The sequence below is a fragment of the Amblyraja radiata genome, chromosome 9 (genome assembly GCF_010909765.2).
Source record: "Amblyraja radiata isolate CabotCenter1 chromosome 9, sAmbRad1.1.pri, whole genome shotgun sequence".
Lineage (NCBI taxonomy): Eukaryota > Metazoa > Chordata > Chondrichthyes > Rajiformes > Rajidae > Amblyraja > Amblyraja radiata.
Window position 1 is genome coordinate 36,079,553 of NC_045964.1, and position 20,924 is coordinate 36,100,476.

A 20,924-nucleotide genomic window follows, 5' to 3' on the forward strand; every position below is an offset into this window, starting at 1 on the left:
TTAAACAAGGGATTATTGGCGATTGGTAAGAGGAGAGAAATTTCTCAATTTAAGGGTTGATTTCAACTGTTTCCAGATTCGAAAGGTACTATGGATTATCTGATTTTTCTCATACATTGATTTCTTCAGATGCATTGGAGAGAGAAGAATCGCGCCTATATTGAAAGGCAAACAATCTTCCCTCTCCATTTTTAACCAGTTTACTTGTTGGCATGTATCGTCCATACATCATAGAATGATAAAAGGGGGGGAATGTGAATATGCAGGGGTTTGGATACTTGGGAAGATGCCCGTGAAACCTGTTTCATGAAGGGTGACATCATTTGCAGGGATCAGCAGACCCATGTGACATAGATGGCTCCAGGGAGTTTGAAGCCTGGGAAGGGGTTGCAGAAGGTTTCTGTCCAGATGGCCTGCAAATTGCCAAGATATCTGGGATTCTGCATGTGCAGCTATGCCCAAAGGCATGTTGTGATTGGTTGGGGGAAATGTTATGTCTCAACTATGTTGCAGTACCGGAACTTGTTATTGGTCCAGAAGAGTGGCCTCACCAAAGATGTTTCTTTATCTAATGGTAATGTTTCTTTACTTAATGGTAATGTTTCTTTACTTAATGGAAATGTTTCTCCCTAAGTGCTATGTGTTGAAACTATATTATGTAGTGTTATATGATTGAGCCAAAGAGTTGTCATTCTATGTATTTTGCAGCTGGTATCGGTAATTGGCTTGTTGGGGTTGCCTCCCCCAGTACTTTCACACCCTTAGTTCGGAGGGGTATAAATGGGCTGTGCTGATTGTCTTTAGTCTGTTCTATTGGGCTCAATTGGGCTCAAGTGGTTCCGAGGATCGGTCCCGCGGTATTGTATACAATAAAATAGAGTTGGAATTCCAGTGTTCGTATTCAGTGTTTGACTGAACCAGACAAGGGGGGTAAGTTTAGATCCGGAATTAACACTGGAGGGGAGGGCAGTTAGTATTTGTTTGTAAATTGTGTTTTACATATATTCTGAAAAGCAAAAGCAGCAGCAGGAGATCCAAATGGGTCCTTTACCAAGAGTTAATTTAGAAAGTTGAGTCACAATTGACTGTCTTGCTTGTGAAGAATATCATCAGAAGTAATAACACAAAGGAGGACATGCATTCTCACTTAAAGGTCAAGCAGTAAGTGTACCGACCAATCTAAATTCTAAATAACCAAAACTACAGAAAGTCATCATAATAATTTTATATTTAATTTCAGGACACCAAAAATATGACATCTATACAAGTTTTGACAGGTGGGCATTTTTAAATGGTATTAAAAAATGATACTTCAAAATATGCATCTCATGAAATTCCAACCAGGTGCCAAAAATTCAGAAAAGTTAAAAATGTAAGTCCTCATCCCTTGATATATTATCAAATGTGGCATTTTACCAAATATTTAATTAATGAGGTCCAAGATATACTTGAATTACATATGGAATGCTACACTATAATGACATTTATATAAAGATACAATAATGCATTCACAGTGCAATAGGCACTGTCAAAAAGGCAAGTACTGTTATCAGTAAATACAATAGCTAGATCAACAAGGGCAGCTCATTATGTTGAAAGAATGTATATTGAAACAATAAATACAAAACCATGAAATACTCTCCATTCTATTTGGGTTTGCCACTCCAAAAGCTTCTACTTTCATAATCCATTCAAGTTGAACTTCAACAGCGCTCTTACTGATTACCAAGGTGCAATTACTAAATAGAGATATTTTTCTTTTTCCCTCGTGTTCTCCTGGTCCTTGCTCCAGGTTTAAGACAGGTCATTGGACAATCTCAAAGTAGTGTAATATTGCCATAATGTGTTGAGGCATGAAAACATAACCTGTGTACACGGCCATTCCAACAATAGATATCAATAGAGAGTCTGAGCGGTAATGTTAAGGAATAAGCTTTGTTAAAAAACATTGCAGTCATTACCAGTAAATGGGTCACAAACTTAAAAATACTGAGCTTTTCTATGTTGTCATATAGCAATTCAATTACACATTACAGAAATTTCGAAACAAAACCGCATCTGCTCTCAAGATGATGCTTCTCTTACGACGACATCCAATATGTCATTTTTTAGTGAATGTGCTTTTCCCCTGGCTGTCAGAGATGTATCCCTCACCTGCATCCCTTCTGTGGCCCAGTTCTGCTCTCTCACTCTCACTCTCCCCTCAGAAGCAACAAGGAGAGTTACCCTGGTCCCCAACTTTTACTCCATCAGTTACACATCATCCTCCTGATATTTCACTCACCTCCAACGTGATCCCACCACTAATCACATCTTCCCATCTGCACTCCATTCCGCCTTCCACAGAGGCCACTCCCTCTAGAACCCCTTGGTTCCCTCATCCCTTCCCACCCAAACCACCTTCTCCCCAGGTACTTTCCCTTATAATTGCAGGAGATGTAACACTTTTCCTTATACCTCCTCGCTCAACTCCATCAAGGGACCCCAGGCAGTCCTTCAGGGTGCGACATACTGTAGGTTCATATGCACCTCCTCTAACCTCATCTACTGTATTCGTTGTTCCCAATGTGGGCTCTTGTACACTGGTATCTCCAACGTTTACACACTCAAAACAAACAATTAAAAATGAACATTATCACAAAGTAAACTGGCATTTCACCTCTACCTTTCAACTCTTGATCATGACACAGGAATAATAGGCAGACTCCCTGGTGTAAATGCTGGGAAATTTGCAAAGGTTTGTGTTCCACCACACCACAAAGCTTCAGGAAGAATCCAACAGCAGAATGAAAGGGGAAATACCCAGCAAATAACTGTGTGGGAGTTTGGGACTACTGCTTTCACTTTCTTCAGACTCTCAAACTTGCGCACTGTGCGAGTCATGGAAGTACTTCATCCATAGCAGAAACTTTTGGGCTAATAATTAAGGTTATTGCATTTTCAGAAGATGCAAGGAACAAGAGGAAAACATTGGACAGTGTGCCAGTTTAGTATTCTAAATATACTTTCATTATGATGTCCTGGTGGATATGTTAAATCGGCACACACACCAGTTTAAAAAGGTCAATTTGATAATAGGGTCTGATTTGTTATAAATAAATAAATAAATAAATAAATGGGTCTGTTATTTACATACAAAGCAGAATATTGTATTATAAGTGACCATCACAAACAAACCCTATTTTATGTATCATTAAAAGGTTAAGGGCCTGTCCTACTTAGACAAATTTTTCGGCGTCTACAGGCAACTGCCGCAAAATTTTCTACATGTTGAAAAAATGTTGGTGACAGTGGCGATAATTTTTGCTTTCATACGTTGCCGTAGGTGCTGTCGTAGGTTGTCGCCAGGTGTCGTCGGTGAATTCCATTAAAACTAGTCCCTGTCATTCGCCTAAAGAGTTGCCTAAGTGGGACAGGCCCTTTACGGAATTATAGCTGCATTTCCAGACCAGGTCCATAATACTGTCTGCAACAAAGAATAATCAGCAATAATGAGGCTTTTTGTTAAATTTAATCAGTAATTTCTTCAATAGGATTCAAAATGCACCAAACTTTTATATTGGTGCCACAGAGCTATTTTTATTCAGATCAGCATTAATACTCGAAGTACAGGGCATTCTACTGAAGTTACATAAACTTATGGACATGTTTAAGAATGACTACTTTAAATGCTACCAGTTTAATTTTTGCAGTTCTATTCACTGTAAGAAAATGCCTTGAATTTCCAAGAGCCTGCAGGTCTGTTTGATAAAATGTTTATTTTTACAATTTGCTTCCTGCTTCTAAACTTTATAAATTGTTACCCAGTGGAATTCTCATATTGGTTAACTGAAACAAAAACAAAATGGCAAACACCATTTAGAAGGATACTGAATATGGTCCTTTCCCACGGCTCTAACATATATAGTGCTGTAACCAACAGGTACTGGTAGTAAAGCCAAGACATTTGTTTCCACGCTGTCCCCAGCGTCATGGTCACTTCCTCGGATTCCTCCACAAATTGCAAGCTGTGAGAGAAAAATATATACATTAATCATCAGCCCTTGGTTTATTGTGACAACTACTTCCTTGAATCACATTATCTCAGTCCAATACAATTTAATTTTTGTGCAAAAATTAAGGTGAGAGGGGAAAGATTTAATAAGTACCCGAGGGGCAACATTTTTGACATTTTTGGGTATATGGAGCGACCTGCCAGAGGAGGTAGTTGAGGCAGGTACTATAACAACATTAAAAAAAACATGGATAGGAAAGGTTTAGAGGGGCAAGGGCCAAATGTGGGTAGGTGGGATGAGTGTACTTAGGGTGTCTTGGTCGACATAGACAAGTTGGGCTGAAGGGCCTTTTGCCATGCTGTATGACACTGACATTATTGGAGCAAGTTAACTTTGGTTAAAATTCAGAAGACAGAAATTATACCGTTAGGTAATTAAATCATAAATGCCCGCTAGAAATGTTCAGCACAAGATATACATTTTGCCTCTTTACCACAAAGACAAATATCCATCTAAATACATGTCCCAAAGACATTTGTAGTATTTAAATTATCAGAGGCTGAGAGTCTTCAATCTAGTGAAACTAGAGAAGCTTGACATTGTTTTTTTCTCAGTTAATACAGAATACAGTTAATACAAAATGGCCTTTTGTACAGATTTATATGCAGGTTCAGATTGGCAAGCAAAGCTGTCATGCAATGCCATACAACACAGAAACAGGTCCTTTCGCCCACCAGGCCCAGCAAGCCAACAAGGTTCTGCATGGTAGCTGCTCTGGAAGGTTAGATCCCCTGGGATCCAAGGAGAGATAGCTGAATGGATAGAAAATTAATTTCATAGAAGGAAGCAGAGGGTGATGGTAGAAGGTTGTTTTTCAAACTGGAGGCCTGTGACTAGTGGTATGCCTCAGAGTTCAGTGCTGGGCCCATTGCTGTTTGTCATCTCTGTCAATGGTTTGGATGAGATTTACCAGGCATCATTAGCAAGATTGCAGATGACACAAAAGTGGGAGGTATTGTGGATGGTGAAGATGGCTGTCAAAAATTGTAGCAGGATTTTGATCAGTTGGGCAGGTGGGCTGAGGAATGGTTGATGGAATTTAATACAGAGAAATGTGAGGTGTTGCATTTTGGGAAGACTAACGTGGGGAGGACTTACCGTGAATGGTAGGGTTCTGGGGAGTGTTATGGAGCTGGGGGATCTAGGAGTGCAGGCATACAATTTGTTGAAAGGGACTAGTGTAGATGGGATATGTCTACGCCTCTGCTTCCTTGGAAGGCTTAGAAAATTCAGCATGTCCCCAACAACTCACCAACATCTACAAATGCACCATAGATGCGGGAACAGCTTCATTAAAGACCGTAAGAAATTGCAGAGAATTGTGGACACAGCCGAGACCATTGCACTAAGCAACTAACCTCCCATTGACTCCATGTACACCTCACGCTGCCTCAGCAAGACCACCAACATTATCAAGAACGAGTTGTACCCCAGCCACTCCCTCTTCTCCCTTCTCCCATTGGACAAAGGTATAGTGTGAAAACATACGCCTCCAGATGCAGGGACAGTTTCTTCCCAACAGTTATCAGGCAACTGAACCATCCTACCAACAACTAGAGAGCAGTGCTGAATTACTATCTACCTCTTTGGAGACCCTTGGACTATCTTTGATCGGAATTTACTGAACTTTATTTTGCACGAAACGTTATTTGCTTTAGTCACGTTATTTCCTGTATCATGTATCTGTACACTGTGGAGGGCTCGATTGTAATCATGTACTGTGTTTCCGCTGACTGGTTAGCATGCAACAAAAGCTTTTCACTATACCTCGGTACACGTAAAAATAAACAATAAATAAAACTATGTTGGTCAGTGCAGGCAAGTTGGGCCGAATATCCTATTTCCACGCAGTACGATTCTGATACTATGCCAACTATCAAGAATCCATCCAAACAAATCTTGTTTACCAGCAAATGGCTCATCACCTACCAAACCGTGGCAATTCAAGACCTCATCCAGCTACTTAAGTTGTTAGAGTACCTGCCTGCACATTCTGTTTCAGATTGCATCCAACGACTGTGAGAAAAAAAGTTGTATCTCAGCTCCCCCCTAAACCTCTATCCTCGCCTTAATCCTATGCTGTCTGGCTTTAAATACCACTGCTATGAGGAAAAAAGTTTCTCACTATCTATCCCTCCCATAATTCAATATGCCTCTATCAGATTTTCTCCTAACCTCCTCTATTCGGGATAACAGCTAGCAAGGTGCCAGGATGCTAGCAAAAGGACCCATTAACAAGTGGAGGGCTGCCATCAACCCTGTTCCCGCTCCTGAATTAATTGCAATGCCACACAGATTAATGGGGCGAGTTGACATGAACACCCCCTCCTCCCTTCCTACTCTGACTGGCCAGGTGGGGAGCAGAGCCTAAATGGACAGAATGCCTTGTCAAAGGCTAGGTGGTAGGGGGGTGGTCCCAGTGAGCTGAGCGGTGTGCCGCCCACACTGCAGAGCTCCAGGGTCTATCAGAGTCCCTTTGTTTCTCAATAGTCCCTCGGATCCTATTGTTTATGGTATACGTTCTATCATTACTAGATCCCACGTCCCACCCCAAAAATACAAAACCTCACATCCACTGGCATGCCCATTTTATCAGCAGATCAATAACATGCTGTAGACTCATCAGTAGCCTTCTCACTTTCAACAAAACCACCACTTTTCATCCGTTCATCCAATCAAAGCCGACACTTATTAAGTTTACATAGTATTTTATGTATCTGCTAACTATATTATAAGTTTGGATGTTTCAGGAATTATTACCGGCTCAGCCCCCTGCTTTACTCACTCTATACTCATGACTGCGTAGCCGGACATAGTGCGAACTCCATCATCAAGTTCGCCGACGACACCACTGTTGTGGGACGAATCACGGATGGTGATGAGTCAGAGTATAGAAGTGAGATCGACCGATTGACCAAATGGTGCCAGCAAAATAACCTGGCTCTCAACACCAGCAAAACCAAGGAACTGATTGTGAACTTTGGAAGGGATAGGATAGGGACCCACAATCCCGTTTATATCAACAGGACAATGGTGGAAAGGGTCAAGAACTTCAAATTCCTGGGCGTGCATATTTCCAAAGATCTTTCCTGGTCCCAGCACACTGATGCAATTATAAAGGAAGCACATCAGCGCCTCTACTTCCTGAGAAGATTATGGAGAGTCGGTATGTCAGAGGACTCTCTCGAACTTCTACAGGTGCACAGTAGAGAGCATGCTGACTGGTTGCTTGGTTCAGCAACTTGAACGTCCAGGAGCGGGAAAAAAAATGCAGAACGTTGTGACCACTGCCCAGTCCATCATCGGCTCTGACCTCCCCACCATCGAAGGATTCTATCGTAGTCGCTGCCTCAAAAAGGCTGGCAACATCATCAAGGACCCACACCATCCTAGCCACACACTCATCTCTCATCTCTCATCTCTCCGTTGCCATCGGGAAGAAGGTACAGGAGCTTGAAATCTGGTACATCCAGGTTCAGGAACAGCTTCTTCCCCACAGCCATCAGGCTATTAAACTTACCATCAAACAAACTCTGAACCATAACAGCCTATTGCACTTTATCTGTTTATTTATGTGTATATATATGGTCTATGCTATATAGACACACTGAACTGTTCTGTATTTATGCTTACAATATTTTGTTGTGCTGCAGCAAGCAAGAATTTCATTGTCCTATCTGGGACACATGACAATAAACTCTCTTGACTTGACAATAACCTGCATTTGTAGGAAGAGATTATAACCATTACATATTAGTAGGTTAAGTGGGGAAATGAGTGACGGAATGATCATTGTTGTTGGAAACTTTTGTCAGGATTAACTAAGATATTAGAAAAGAAGTTGAAATCAGTCTGGTCAACTCAGATTTGAGGCTTGGCTGGAGTAGCTGCGAAATTAAGGATGAATTTCCCAGCTAGCAAGCACACAAAATATCCTGCTCGCTACGGCAACACTAAAGAGGCAGCAGAGGAATAAATCTACTTCATAAAACATTGTAATATGGTGGTAAGGCATCCATGGCTGTTGATAGCATCCACGTGGAACCTTGCATTTGTTTGATCTGGGTAAGAGTTACTTTTAATCACTCTTTTGTTCCTTGTTCCTCCAATTTGTTAGTCCAGCCTTCACCCAGATCTCCCCTGCGCACCCTCCTCTTTGCTTTCAACATTAAAAGCTGTTTAATCACCATCTTTTCAATTCTTATAAAATGTCATTAAAAAAGCCAGACGTTGTATGACCTGATTAATATTTCTGCTTTTTTTTGTTTTTTATTACCTTTACAATACCTTGCAAGGTTATTTCAATCCAATAACCTTTGTGCATTTTCAGATTTTCTTAAACATTAGAAGTTTATATATCTAAAACTAAAAGTACCTCAATAAGTGATCACCAGCTGTGCAAACCAGCTCCAGCTCGGCTCTGCCGGGTTAGCCGGCAGCCCTCCATGTCCACCCACATCCCCTCAGTCTGACACCGAGATCCTGCTGAAGATGGGCAGCCACCGGCTCGATGAAGTGGCATAGGGTACCATAGGGGCAGAGCGCAGCTCGGGCAGGCCGTGGGCGAACTGGCACTTGTCGCCGTAGCGGCCCATTGGGGAGCGGGTTCCTCTGGAGTTGGAGCTGGCCGTGGGTCTGTGCTGCTGGCTGACGTTTCTGGCCGATCTCTGGGCGGGGATGGGACACTCGAGTGGGGGGGGGGGGGGAACCGGGGATGGTCCAGCGGCGGTTCGGCAGGGGACACGGGTTTGATCCTTGCTGCAAATGAGGCGTGGTTCTGCGGATGAGAGCTGGTCCAGTCTTCCCACCCCCACCCCGGTCTACCTCCCCCTTGTGTGGCGCTGAGCTGCTTTGTATGAACAGGGCTTTATTTCCTCTGTATTTTCGATCTTTCATTACTCTAGATAAAGAAATACGGTTTTAAAACTACTAATTAGTTGCATTTAATTTGCCTTTGTACAAAGCTGCGATATTTTTCTCGTTTTTATTGGTTCATGCCTCCGTGAGTGAGCAAGATCGCAAAGATAAATGACATGCATTTTTTATATTTTTTTCTTGAGGGTGGGGGGAATGAAATTAAATGTATGATTTCTATAACTTTCAATAGACTTTAAGGAGTTCTTTGTACTGATTTAAATTGCTGCAGCTACAGCAAGAGCTGCAAGTTCAGCTATTCTTCCTGTTTTTTTTAACCCCCTCTCCGCTAAAAAAAAATCTTCAAAGCATCGACTTTCCATGACATAAAATATTTCATCTTCATATCTTGGTACTTTGAATCAACCATGACAAATAGAAGCTTAAAAAAAGGCAAAAAATCAAAGGTATACTCACTGTATCTATAGCACTGAGATCCATTTACTGTTTATAGCTCATGACCTTTGACAAATCCCATGATTACTTGCATTTTTCAGAATACCAAACTCACTTATTGGTTAATCTACCATCTTCCCACATCTGGCCCCATAAATGATCCCAGGCCCAAGAAAATAGTTGAATATTAACTGCCTTCTCAGTTCGGGATCAATTAGGGATGGGCAACAAATGATGGCATTGAATGTGCTACCATTCACATACAATTATTAAATTAATGTTAAAGTGCTAGCTTTAAATGTGAAATTCATAGCTTTGTTAACCAATCTACCACTGTTCTTGGAGTAAATGTAGATATCTGAGAAGGGCAAATAATAGTGCAAGCTTGCTCAGCGAATGGTTTATTAATGTTCATTGATGTCAAGAAATTTTCACATGGAGAAAGGAAGAGTGCTCAAAGAAAGCACACAACCAATTGAATAAAACAGAAAAATATTGGGTTGACTGACAAAAAGCTTTCTCATGCCACAACAAATGTACTTACAGAAAGTATATAAGTGCTCTAAAACAGGGTATAAGAGGGTCACAATGACTAAAAATGAATGCCTACACAAAACAGAAAGTGAAAAGTAGTCAAAGCATGAGTGTAAGGGGCAGGAATTCCTAGTAGGTACAGGGCAAGGTTAAATTCACCTTGCATTTATCTTAGCTGGAGAAAGATGCTGCCAATACAAAATAACTGTCAATACAAAGAGCAAAGGAACCATTTAAAATATCAGCTGCATTTTAAGAGGGTGGGGAAGCAATAAAACACCTAGTCTAAATGAGATTCATTTTAGGTTAATACGAGAACAATTTTTGAGATGCTTTGATATGGGGTGGTACAAAGGGAGGAAGATTTCAGGTAATGTAATCCTTTTAAGAAAAATAAAGGCTAGTCAGTTCAACTGCAATGCTAGGGATCCAAAGTAAAATTACCTGTGACCAATGAAGTGGTACTTAAAAAGCCAAGGCACCAGCTATATCCCAGCAACCTGTGCCACTGCCTGACCCATATGATTACAGATACATACCAGTCTGCAATTCTGAAATGCAAACAATAATAAGATTGAATTGAACTGCTTGACATTACTGATAGTGAGTCACAAACAAATTGACATAGGGTCGACAAGGTGAGAGTGTTAAACGCATGGCTCAAAGATTGGTGTGGGTTTGAATTCATGGGGCATTGGCATCAGTATTGGGGAACGAGGAAGCTGTTCTGATGGGTCGGACTCTACTGAACCCTGCTGGGACCAGGGTCCTGGTAAATTGGATAACTAGGGTTGTAGATAGGACTTTAAACTAAATAGTGGGGGATTTGAATGGAAAAAGTATGGAAAAAGTTAAAGGGAAGGAAAGTTAAAGGGAAGCACAGGGAAGGTTACATACATCTCCAGAATAAGAAATAGGACAGAAAGTTTAGAAAGGGATAAGAGTGAGGCAATTGAGAAAGGGGTGATGAATGCAGAACTGAAGGTGTTTGTATTATACAGTGATACTGATACATCCAGGAACAAGGTGGTTGAGCATGTAGCTTGGTTAGAAATTTGGTGAGTGTGACATGTGGGCATCACAGTGTTGTGGCTGAAAGAGGATCAGAGCTGGGAGCTGAACCTCCAAGGATACACATTTTATCGTAAAGCACATAGGATCAGAGGATGCGGGTAGAGTGAAGACACTACGAGAGTAAAAAGAGTTATATACAGGTCTCTGAATAGTAGCCGGGATTTAGGGTACAAATTACACCAGGAGGTAAAAATGGCATGTAAGGAATGCAATGTTCCAGTTGTCATGGGGGATTTCAATATGCAGGTAGACTAGGAAAATCATGTTGGTATTCAATCTCGAGAGAAAGAATTATAGAGTGCCTAGAAGATGGCTTTTTAGAGCAGCGTGGTCGAGACCATTCGGGACAAGACAATTCTGGAGTTGGTGGTGTGTAATGAACCAGACTTGATTAAGAAGCTTAAGGTGAAGGAACCCCTAGGAGGCAGTGCTTGTAATATGATAGATTTCAACCTGCAGTTTTAAGAGGGAAATGCTGAAATCGGATGTATCAGTATTACTGTTGAGGAAAGGTATCTGCAGACACACGAGGGAAGAGCTGTTAACTAGAAGGGGACCCTAGCAGGAATGATGGAGCAGCAATGGCAGGGGTTTCTGGGAGTAATTCAAAAGACGCAGGATCTTTTCATCCCAAAGAAGAAGAAGCACACTGAGGGGAGAATTAAGTAATTGTGGCTGACAAAGGAAGTCAGACAGCATAAAAGCAAAAGAGAAGGTATATAACATAGCAAAGATTAGCAGGAAGCAAGAGGATTGGGATTTGTTAATAAACCAACACAAGGCAAGTAGAAAAGTAATAAGGGGAGAAAAGGTGAAATATGAAGGTAAGCTAGCCAATAAAATAAAAGAAGATACCAAAAGCTTTTCAGATATATATGTAGAGTAAAAGAGAGGTAAGAGTGACATTGGACCGCTGGAAACTGACACGGGAGTAGTAATGGGGAACAAATAAATGCTGGATGAACTGAATACGTTTTTTGCTTCTGTCTTCCCAGTGAAAGACACCGGCAACATTTCAGTAATTCAAGAGAGTCAGAGGAGAAAAATGAGTGTAGTCACTGTTACTGAGGAGGAGAAAGCTGAAAGGTTTGAAGGTGGATAAGTTACCTGGACCAGATGGACTACACCCCAGGATTCTGAAAGTGGTAGCTGTTGGGATTGTGGAGGCATTAGTAGTGATCTTTCAAGAACCACTAGTCAGAAATCTTTCCAGACGTCAGGAAAATCGCAAATGTAACTCCACTGTTTAAGAAGAGTCTAACTACTGTGGTTGTTTAGATTTGAGAGTCCATTATGAAGGATGAGGCTTCTGGATACTTGGACTCACATGATAAAATAGGCTGAGATCAGCATAGTTTTGTTAAGGGCAGATCTTGTCTGACAAATTTGTTGGAATTCTTAGAGGAAGTAACAGGATAGACAAAGGAGTGTCAGTGGATGTTATTCGTTTAGATTTTCATAAGGCCTTTGATATGGTGAGGCTGTTAAAGATAGGAGCCCATGGTATTAGAGGCAAGGCATTAGCATGGATACTAGCATGGATACCATAGGGAGAGGGGGTGTAGGAGAGGGGGTGTAGGGAGAGGGGGTGTAGGGAGAGGGGGTGTAGGGAGAGGGTGTGTAGGGGAGGGGAGTGTAGAGGAGGGGGGGGTGTAGAGGAGGGGGGGTGTAGAGAGAGGGGGCTGTAGAGGAGGGGGGTGTAGGGAAGGGTGGGTGTAGGGGAGGGGGGGGGGTGGGGGAGAGGGGTGCAGGGGAGGGGGGGGGTGGGGGAGAGGAGATTGTGGGCAGGGGATGTGTGGGGGAGGGGGCTGTGGGGGAGGGGGGTGTGGTGGGGTGTATGGGGGTATAGGGGAGGTGTGTAGGTGGGAGAGGTATTGGGGGGTGTGGGAGAAGTGTAGGGAGGTGTAGGGGGGGGGTGTGGGGGAGGGGATGGGAGGGGGAGGGGGGGGTTTGTGGGGAGAGGGTGTGGGGGAGGTGTAGAGGGGGTGTGGGGGAGTTGTAGGGGTGTGTAGGGGGTGTGGGAAGAGTGTAGGGGGGAGTGTAGGGGAGGGAGGGTGTGGGGATAGGGGAGGGGGTGGTGTGGGCCCCCGCTCGCAGAACACTGTTAATGGTGCCTCATTATGGGACCAACGAGACAGATCTGCCAAACAGTTAGCACAGGGGTGATGGGACAAAAGGCCAACACTTTCTATATCATTCTATAAATACATTATTCCTGGAAATTCAGATTTTTAAACATTTACATAAATGCTTTAAATACAAGTGTTTTGTTTGAAACTTACATTCGATACAACTGCAGAACCTTGCTGCTAATGGGCATTATACACCTTGTCAAAATCCCATTGTTTTTTTTTTTTTAAAGGTCCCCACTCAAGAGAACTCAATTCCGTTCTTCCCAGTTGGTTACTCTTGTTTTGCCAGATTATGATCTCACACAATTGCATCTGTGATGTGTACACATTCATGTATGTGTTGCAAAACCATCTATATTTCAGAGTTTTGAACATCTAAATTAAAACCTAACTTATGAAGTTCATTATGATTACAATCCTCAAGGTTAAAAGTTGGTATTTATAATCAGCTCATATCTGCAGCTGGCAATAAATTAGTTTAATATTTTGGTTTATAAATGCATTTAATCTGCATGTTTTACTCCCTGCTCACCCAGCATATCACCACTGGTCAATATAGAGGAGTGTTCCAAATACCATTGGTGTAAATACTGTTAAGCCTAAAACAGATGGTCATATCTACTTCCTTTGTGTTAGCATTACATCAGCAGCAAACTTAAATTTCCAACCACAATTTTGAAATAACTCATTAGTCAAGAGATGCAACAAACAATTCTGAACAATAATAATATTCAAATTACCCTTACCTCCCTTCCTCCCTTTCTCCAGTGCTAGATACATGACGTAACATGAGCATGCTAAATACTCAAAATATACAGTGCCATCCATAATGTTTGTGACAAAGACCCATCATTTATTTATTTGCCTCTGTACTCCACAATTTGAGGAAAATAATCACATGTGGTTAAAGTGCACATTATCAGATTTTAATAAAGGGTATTTTTATACATTTTGGTTTCACCATGTAGAAATTACAGCAGTGTTTATACAAAGTCCCCCATTTCAGGGCACCATAATGTTTGGGACACAGCAATGTCATGTAAATGAAAGTAGTCATGTTTAGTATTTTATTGCATATCCTTTGCATGCAACGACTGCTTGAAATCTTCGATTCATGGACATTACCAGTTGCTGGGTGTCTTCTCTGGTGATGCTCTGCCAGGCCTATATTGCAGCCATCTTTAGCTTATGATTGTTTTGGGGGCTAGACCCCTTTAGTTTTCGCTTCAGCATATAAAAGGCTATTGGGTTCAGATCAAATGACTGATTTGGCCCACTCAAGAATTGACCAGTTTTTAGCTTTGAAAAATTCCTTTGTTGCTTTAACAGTGTGTTAGGGATCATTGTCTTGCTGTAGAATGAACCACTGGCCAATGAGTTTTGAGGCATTTGTTTGAACTTGAGCAGATAGGATGTGTCTATACACTTCAGAATTCATTATGCTACTACCATCAGCAGTTGCATCATCAATGAAGATAAGTGAGCCAGTACCTTCAGCAGCCATACAAGCCCAGGCCATAACACCCCCACCACCGTTTTTCACAGATGATGTGATACGCTTTGGATCTTGGGCAGTTCCTTCTCTCCTCCATACTTTGCTCTTGCCATCACTCTGATATGTTAATCTTCGTCTCATCTGTCGACAAGACCTTTTTCCAGAACTGTGGTTGTTCGTTTAAGTACTTCTTGGCAAACAATAACCTGGCCATTCTATTTTTGCAGCTAACCAGTGGTTTGCATCTTGCAGTGTAGCCTTTGTATTTTGGTTCATGAAGTCTTCTGCAGACAGTGGTCATTGACAAATCCACACCTGACTCCTGAAGAGTGTTTCTGATCTCTCAGACAGATGTTTGGGGATTTTTCTTTATTATAGAGAGAATTATTCTGTCATCAGCTGTGGAAGTCTTCCTTGGCCTGCCAGTCCCTTTGCGATCTGTAAGCTCTCCAGTGCTCATTTTCTTCTTAATGATGTTCCAAATAGTTGATTTTAATAAGCCTAAGGTTTGGCCGATGTCTCTAACAGATTTATTCTTGTTTCTCAATCTCATATGGCTTCTTTGACTTTCATTGGCACAACTTTGGTCCTCATGATGATAAACAGCAATAAGGGTTTCCAAAGGTGATGGAAAGACTAGGTGCTGAGAACTCTTATACCTGCATTAAGGAGGCAATGAAACACACCTGAACAACTACAAACGCCTGTGAAGCCATGTGTCCCAAACATTATGGTGCCCTGAAATGGGGGGACTATGTATAAACACAGCTGTAATTTCTACATGGTGAAACCAAAATGTGTAAAAATACGCTTTAATAAAATCTGACAATATGCACTTTAACCACATGTGATTTGTTTCAATTACAAATCTCAAATTGTGAAGTACAGAGGCAAATAAATAAATGATGGGTCTTTGTCCCAAACATTATGGAGGGCATTGTGATTGTGGTCATCCATTTTACTGTCACCTCTCTCCCTTCATAACTTATTCCGACACAAATACCAATTATTTGTGACCCAGGCTTACTTGATTTAAAAGTGACAATCGCACAATAATCACATACATTTCCTCCTGCCCACTCCAAGTGCCAGGTTTACTTCAGCTACAAACCTGGAAGTATTCTTGCAAACGCGCAAAATTGCCTATTCACAAACACACAAAGAGTTGGGAAATAATATTTCTGAATTGTAAAATGAAGTACTGGAATTTGGGAGTGTGAAGAGCAACAAAATCACAACAAAATCACTGTGCCAGAAGTCAACCGGTCAGTCCATGGAATCGGTATCAGATTGTACAGTCGGTCACACCGCACAGAAACAGGCCTTTCAACCCAACCAAGAACTTTCGTCCTATTTGCCATTTTAATAGACCTCATAATTTAACTCCAAAGGCCATTGTTAGAAACAAATACACCAGTGCTCCCAGTTAAAACAGTAGGTAGGGCCCATCGGCCCGGGGATCCCGTGAAGTTTCTGGCAAGAGAAGAGGACACAATAACAAGTGGAGGGCCGCCATCAACCCGCCCCTGAATGACGGGTGTTACCAGACGCACCTGTGGTGCGAGTTGCCATTAACACCCATCCTCCCTTCCTCTACCGACTGGCCTGGCCTGGCCGCAGCGGGGAGCCGAGCCCAGCCTAGGGGGACGGGGTGTTCTGTCAAAGGCCACGGGTTGGACGGAGGGAGGTCCCGGCGATTTGCGCCCCGCCGTCCGCACTCCAGGGCCCCGGGCTCTCCAAACCCGCCATCGCGTCGGGCAACGACACCGATCAACATTAACCCCCGCCCCGCTGGCCGACCACTCTCGCCCGCCCGCCCGCAGCTCCCCCGACCGACATTACCTCCGCCACTGCTCGGCCCTCTTCTCGATGGCGCCACCCGGCTGCGGCGACCTGAGGCACCGCCTCTCGCCCACCCAGCGCCCCCCCGCGGCCGAACGGTGCAGGAGCGTAACGGCAGCCGGGAAATAACAAAACATCACCACCTGCATCTGCGTGGAAGGGGAGGAGAATGGGTCTGAAGAAGGGTTTCGGCCCGAAACGTTACCTATTTCCTTCGCTCCATAGATGCTGCTGCACCCGCTGAGTTTCTCCAGCATTTTTGTGTACCTGCGTGGAAGGTTGCATTTACTACTTCACTCGGACTGAGGGGAACGCATGTTAAAGGACTGTCGAGAGATCGCCAAAGCCAGGGTTGAGTTTGAGTGTGCATACATAGATGGTGGAATTATATTGAGCGTAGCATTTACGAGTCGTCATTAGATACAGGAGAAGTGCCGGTATAGGCTGGAGGGGGCAAATGTTGTCTCTATTCAAGAAGGGCTGCAGAGAAAAGGCTGGGAACAAAAGACCAATGATGAATGAATTTAATATCTGTAGCAATGTTACAAAATTTTGAGATTTAAAAAATCAAGTCTGTAATTTATCCCATCAGATAAAGCATAAAAAGAAGTTTAATTTGACACCTAATTCATTTTCATACCTTCAGTATTAAAAACGTTATGGCCATTTTCATACTCGGAAATTAGCATCTTGTTCCCTATTGCTTTTCCATTGACTTAACACAAAAGCTGTGATCGAGGGCAGTCAAAAGCCCATATCTTTCTTAAAAATTAAGAGAACTGAAAGAAATTTTCAGTTATTATAGATTGAAGCATTCTGAAACAAATATGATACAATCTTACTTGGATGACCTGAAATTAAAGCATATAATTAGTTAGTTACCCAATTGTAGCTAATTACATAATTCAATTACTAGATCTAAACATCTATCCATTTCTTAAGAAAAGATCAACATTTTTAAATAGCCTAAGTGTCCAAATAACATACACACAAGAACCCCATGTCGGCATGAAAAATACTGCCGGTTCGGATAAGATTTTGATTAAAGGGATCTTAAGAAGCACTTTTTAATGTAAAAATAAACAGCCTACCTTGCCTTGTCCCCTACGGGAGATCCGTCCGTTGTCGGCGTTCGCGGCTTTAGAGGATGATTTTTAATTTACTACTAGACCAAGTGCAGACCCGTTGGGTCTGTTCCCCCAACGTGCGGTTGTGGGGGGGAGGCGGCATATGCAGCGTCACACACTAACTACCCCCCCGCACTCACGCTAATGGAGGGGATGAGGGGAGAGAGAGAGAGAGAGAGAGGGGGGGACGGGGAGGGAGGAGGGAGAGGGGGTGAGAGAGGGTGTGCTGAGAGGGGGGTGAGATGAGGGGCAGGGGAGAGGTGGGGAGCAGGGAGGGGGAGGGAGGGTGGAGGGAAGGGGGTAGGGGTGTGTGGAGGGGAGGGGGGTTTAGGGGAGGGACAGTGGGGAGGGGATGGAGGGGGAGAAAAAGAGGGGAGAGAGAGAGAGAGAGGGGGGAGAGGAGAGGGGGGGGAGAGCGAGAGAAAGAGAGAGGGATAGGTAGAAAGAGAGGGGAGAGAGGAGAAGAGAGGGGGAGAGGAGAGGGGGGGAGAGGAGAGGGGGGGGAGGGGAGAGGGGGGGAGAGGGGGGGGGTGGAGGGGAGAGGGGGGAGAGGAGAGGGGGGGAGAGGAGAGGTGGGGAGAGGAGAGGGGGGGAGGGGAGAGGGGGGGAGGAGAGGGGGTGGAGGCGAGAGGGGGGGGAGGAGAGGGGGGGGTGAGAGGAGAGAGGGGGAGAGGAGAGGGGGGGAGGGAGGAGATGGGGAGGGAGAGGAGAGGGGGGGGAAGAGGAGAGGGGGGGGAAGAGGAGAGGGGGGGGAAGAGGAGAGGGGGGGGGAGGAGAGGGGGGAGAGAGAGAGAGCGAAAGGGAGAGGGATAGGGGGAGAGAGAGAGATTTGGGGAGAGAGAGAGAGTGCCTTTTTACTTCAACCCAAACAACCATTTGCAGGCAGTGCTTTTTTACCTCTAACCATATTTTCATTTTCAAACCAAATTAAGGGTACTCACAGTGCTGTAGACATTTGTTCAGGGTCATTCAGAGCTCTGATTGAGGCACACCACTTGCAGAGACTGATTGAGGCACACCACTTGCAGAGACTGATTGAGGCACACCACTTCCTGGTTTTATAGTCCCTCCCCCTCCCTCCAGCAGGGGCAGCAGAGAGAATGGGGAATTTTGTGAAAACATTAATATCTCTGTCAATTTCCATCGATGGGAAAAATCCTTGGCACACATGCGGCTGAGGGGGGCTCTGAGCGAGGTGGCCAAAAATGACGGCCATAGGTGGCGGCGTTCTCTCGGAAATCGTAGCATAGATGGCCAAAACCGGTCAAGAACAGACTTTTAGTAATATAGATAGTAATTAAATTATCTAACTTAGTTTAAAAATAAGTGCAGAGAACGGCAGTCGCAGCGATTTTTCATCAGCAATTAAACAGGCTGATCAACATTGATTTAAACAGCCTGGAGGAAACGGCGTTTTAAACCCGTCCCCCTCTCAAAGGCGCCAAAGTCGCACACACGGGCAGTGACAGTACTGCAGCGCCGCTGAAGGTAAGTTTTGCAACATACCTAATATCTGTGGTCGGAAAGTTACTTGAGAATATTCTGAGGGATAAGATATACATACACTTAAATGGACAGGGGTTGATTAGGGATAGTCAACAAGGTTTTGTACGTGCGTGGTCGTGTCTCAGGAATCACATTGAGTTTTTTAATGATGTGACCAAAAAAAGGTTGATGAAGGCAAAGCTGTAGACATATATATGGATTTCACCATGGGGTTCGGCAAGGTAGGCTGGTCTGAAAGGTTAGGACATCTGGTATCCAAGAGGATAGCTGATATATAGATGAATTTCACAGAATAGGGAGAAATTAAATGTCAGTGAAAAGCTCTGCCAATTGGTCCACCCATGTCCCGAGGATGCAGCCAGGGACTCTATCTGGCCTGTTGCAATCTGCGGGTTCACTCTCAGGAATACTTACTTGACATCTGCGACAGTGACCATAGGCACAAGTATACCTGAGGTGAGCATGAATGTATTGAGCTCATTAAGTAAGTAAATTTATTGGTCAAGTATTCACATACGTAACAACATGACATAGTGACAGTTACGAATGACTCAGAAAACACTAAACATTAATAATAATAAAACATTAATGATAAGCATTTGAACCAACAAAATACCAGATCAAAGGGAGGCTACAGATTTTTGGCTGTTGAGTGGAGCAACTACTCGTGGATAAAAACTGTTTTTATGTCTGGCTGTGACAACTTTGACAGTCCGGTGTCGCCTTCCAGAGGGAAGTGATTCAACGGGTTTGTGATCAGGGTGAGAGGGGTCAGAGATGATCTTGCCCGCTCGCTTCCTGGCCCTTGCAGTGAACAGTTCATCAATGGAGGGAAGGTTGCAGCCAATAACCTTCTCAGCTGATCGGACGATTCGCTGCAGCCTCCAGGTGTCGTGCTTGGTGGCTGAGCCAAACTAGACCATGATGGAGGTGAGGACAGACTCTACGATAGCCATGTAGAATTGGACCATCATTGCCTGTGGCAGATTGTGCTTCCTCAGCTGCCGTAGGAAATACATCCTCTGTTGTGCCTTTTTGACTGTGGAGTCGATGGTAGCCCCCCACTTAAGGTCCTTGGCGATGATGGTTCCAGGAACTTAAAAGACTCCTCAGATGTGACTGTGGTGTTGTTGATGGTGAGTGGGGTGAGGGGAGGGGAAGCTCTCCTAAAGTCTATAATCAATTCCACTGTCTTAAGAGCATTGAGCTCTAGGTTGTTGCGATGGCACCAGGACGCCAGCTGTGACACTTCCTGTCTGTAGGCAGATTCCTCCCCATCCTGGATCAGTCCAATCAGGGTTGTATCGTCCGCAAACTTGAGAAGCTTGAGAGAGGAGTCTGTGGAGGTGCAGTCGTTGGTGTAGAGAGAGTACACGAGAGGACATGGTACCATTAATTATCAGAGGGGACTGTGTGGAGAGGGTGGCGGATTTCCGCTTCCTGGGAATCCATATTGAGGAGGACCTGACGTGGAGCGTGAACACCTCTGCGCTGCTGAAAAAGGTCCAGCAGAGACTGCACTTCCTGAGGGTGCTCAGGAAGAATAACATCAATCAGAGACTGCTGCTGTCCTTTTATCGATGCTCCATTGAGAGCATCCTAACATACTGTGTATGCGTATGGTACACCAGCTGCACAGCGGCTCAGAGGAAAGCGCTCCAGAGGGCCATTGACAACGCCCAGAGGATTGTCGGCTGCCCTCTCCTTACCTTGGAGGACTTACACAGTTCCCGCTGCATCAAAAAATCCCAGAGTATTATAAAGGACATTTCCCACCCCGGACACTCCCTGTTTGAACTGTTGCCGTCAGGCAGACGGTACAGATCTACAAGGACAAACAGACTTAAAA

At 43.7% G+C, this 20,924-nt stretch overlaps 1 protein-coding gene across 2 annotated transcripts; it reads right to left on the reverse strand.

Annotated features, from left to right (window-relative positions):
* Nucleotides 1–1,212: 1,212 nt before the first annotated feature.
* sptssa (serine palmitoyltransferase small subunit A) lies at nt 1,213–16,520 on the reverse strand. Of its 2 annotated transcripts, none has more exons than XM_033027111.1 (3): nt 16,443–16,520; nt 3,871–4,007; nt 1,213–1,908 (listed from the first exon to the last, which is right to left on the reverse strand). In XM_033027111.1, the coding sequence occupies exons 2-3, from the start codon at nt 3,971–3,973 to the stop codon at nt 1,805–1,807; spliced, it is 207 nt and encodes a 68-aa protein (XP_032883002.1). In that variant the 5' UTR covers nt 3,974–4,007; nt 16,443–16,520; the 3' UTR covers nt 1,213–1,804. The 2 variants fall into 2 exon arrangements, with proteins under 2 accessions (XP_032883002.1, XP_032883001.1); XM_033027110.1 differs by lacking the exon at nt 16,443–16,520 and adding an exon at nt 16,154–16,442.
* Between the last annotated feature and the right edge of the window lie 4,404 nt (nt 16,521–20,924).

Coding starts and splice junctions, on each gene's coding strand:
- sptssa (XM_033027110.1), bottom strand. CDS start 16,377: ATGTTGATCGGTGTCGTTGCCCGACGCGATGGCGGGTTTGGAGAGCCC. Junction 4,008..16,153: donor AATGGCAACTCGCACCACAG/GTGCGTCTGGTA, acceptor TTTCTCTCACAG/CTTGCAATTTGTGGAGGAAT. Junction 1,909..3,870: donor GTGGGAAAGGACCATATTCA/GTATCCTTCTAA, acceptor ATTACCGCTCAG/ACTCTCTATTGATATCTATT.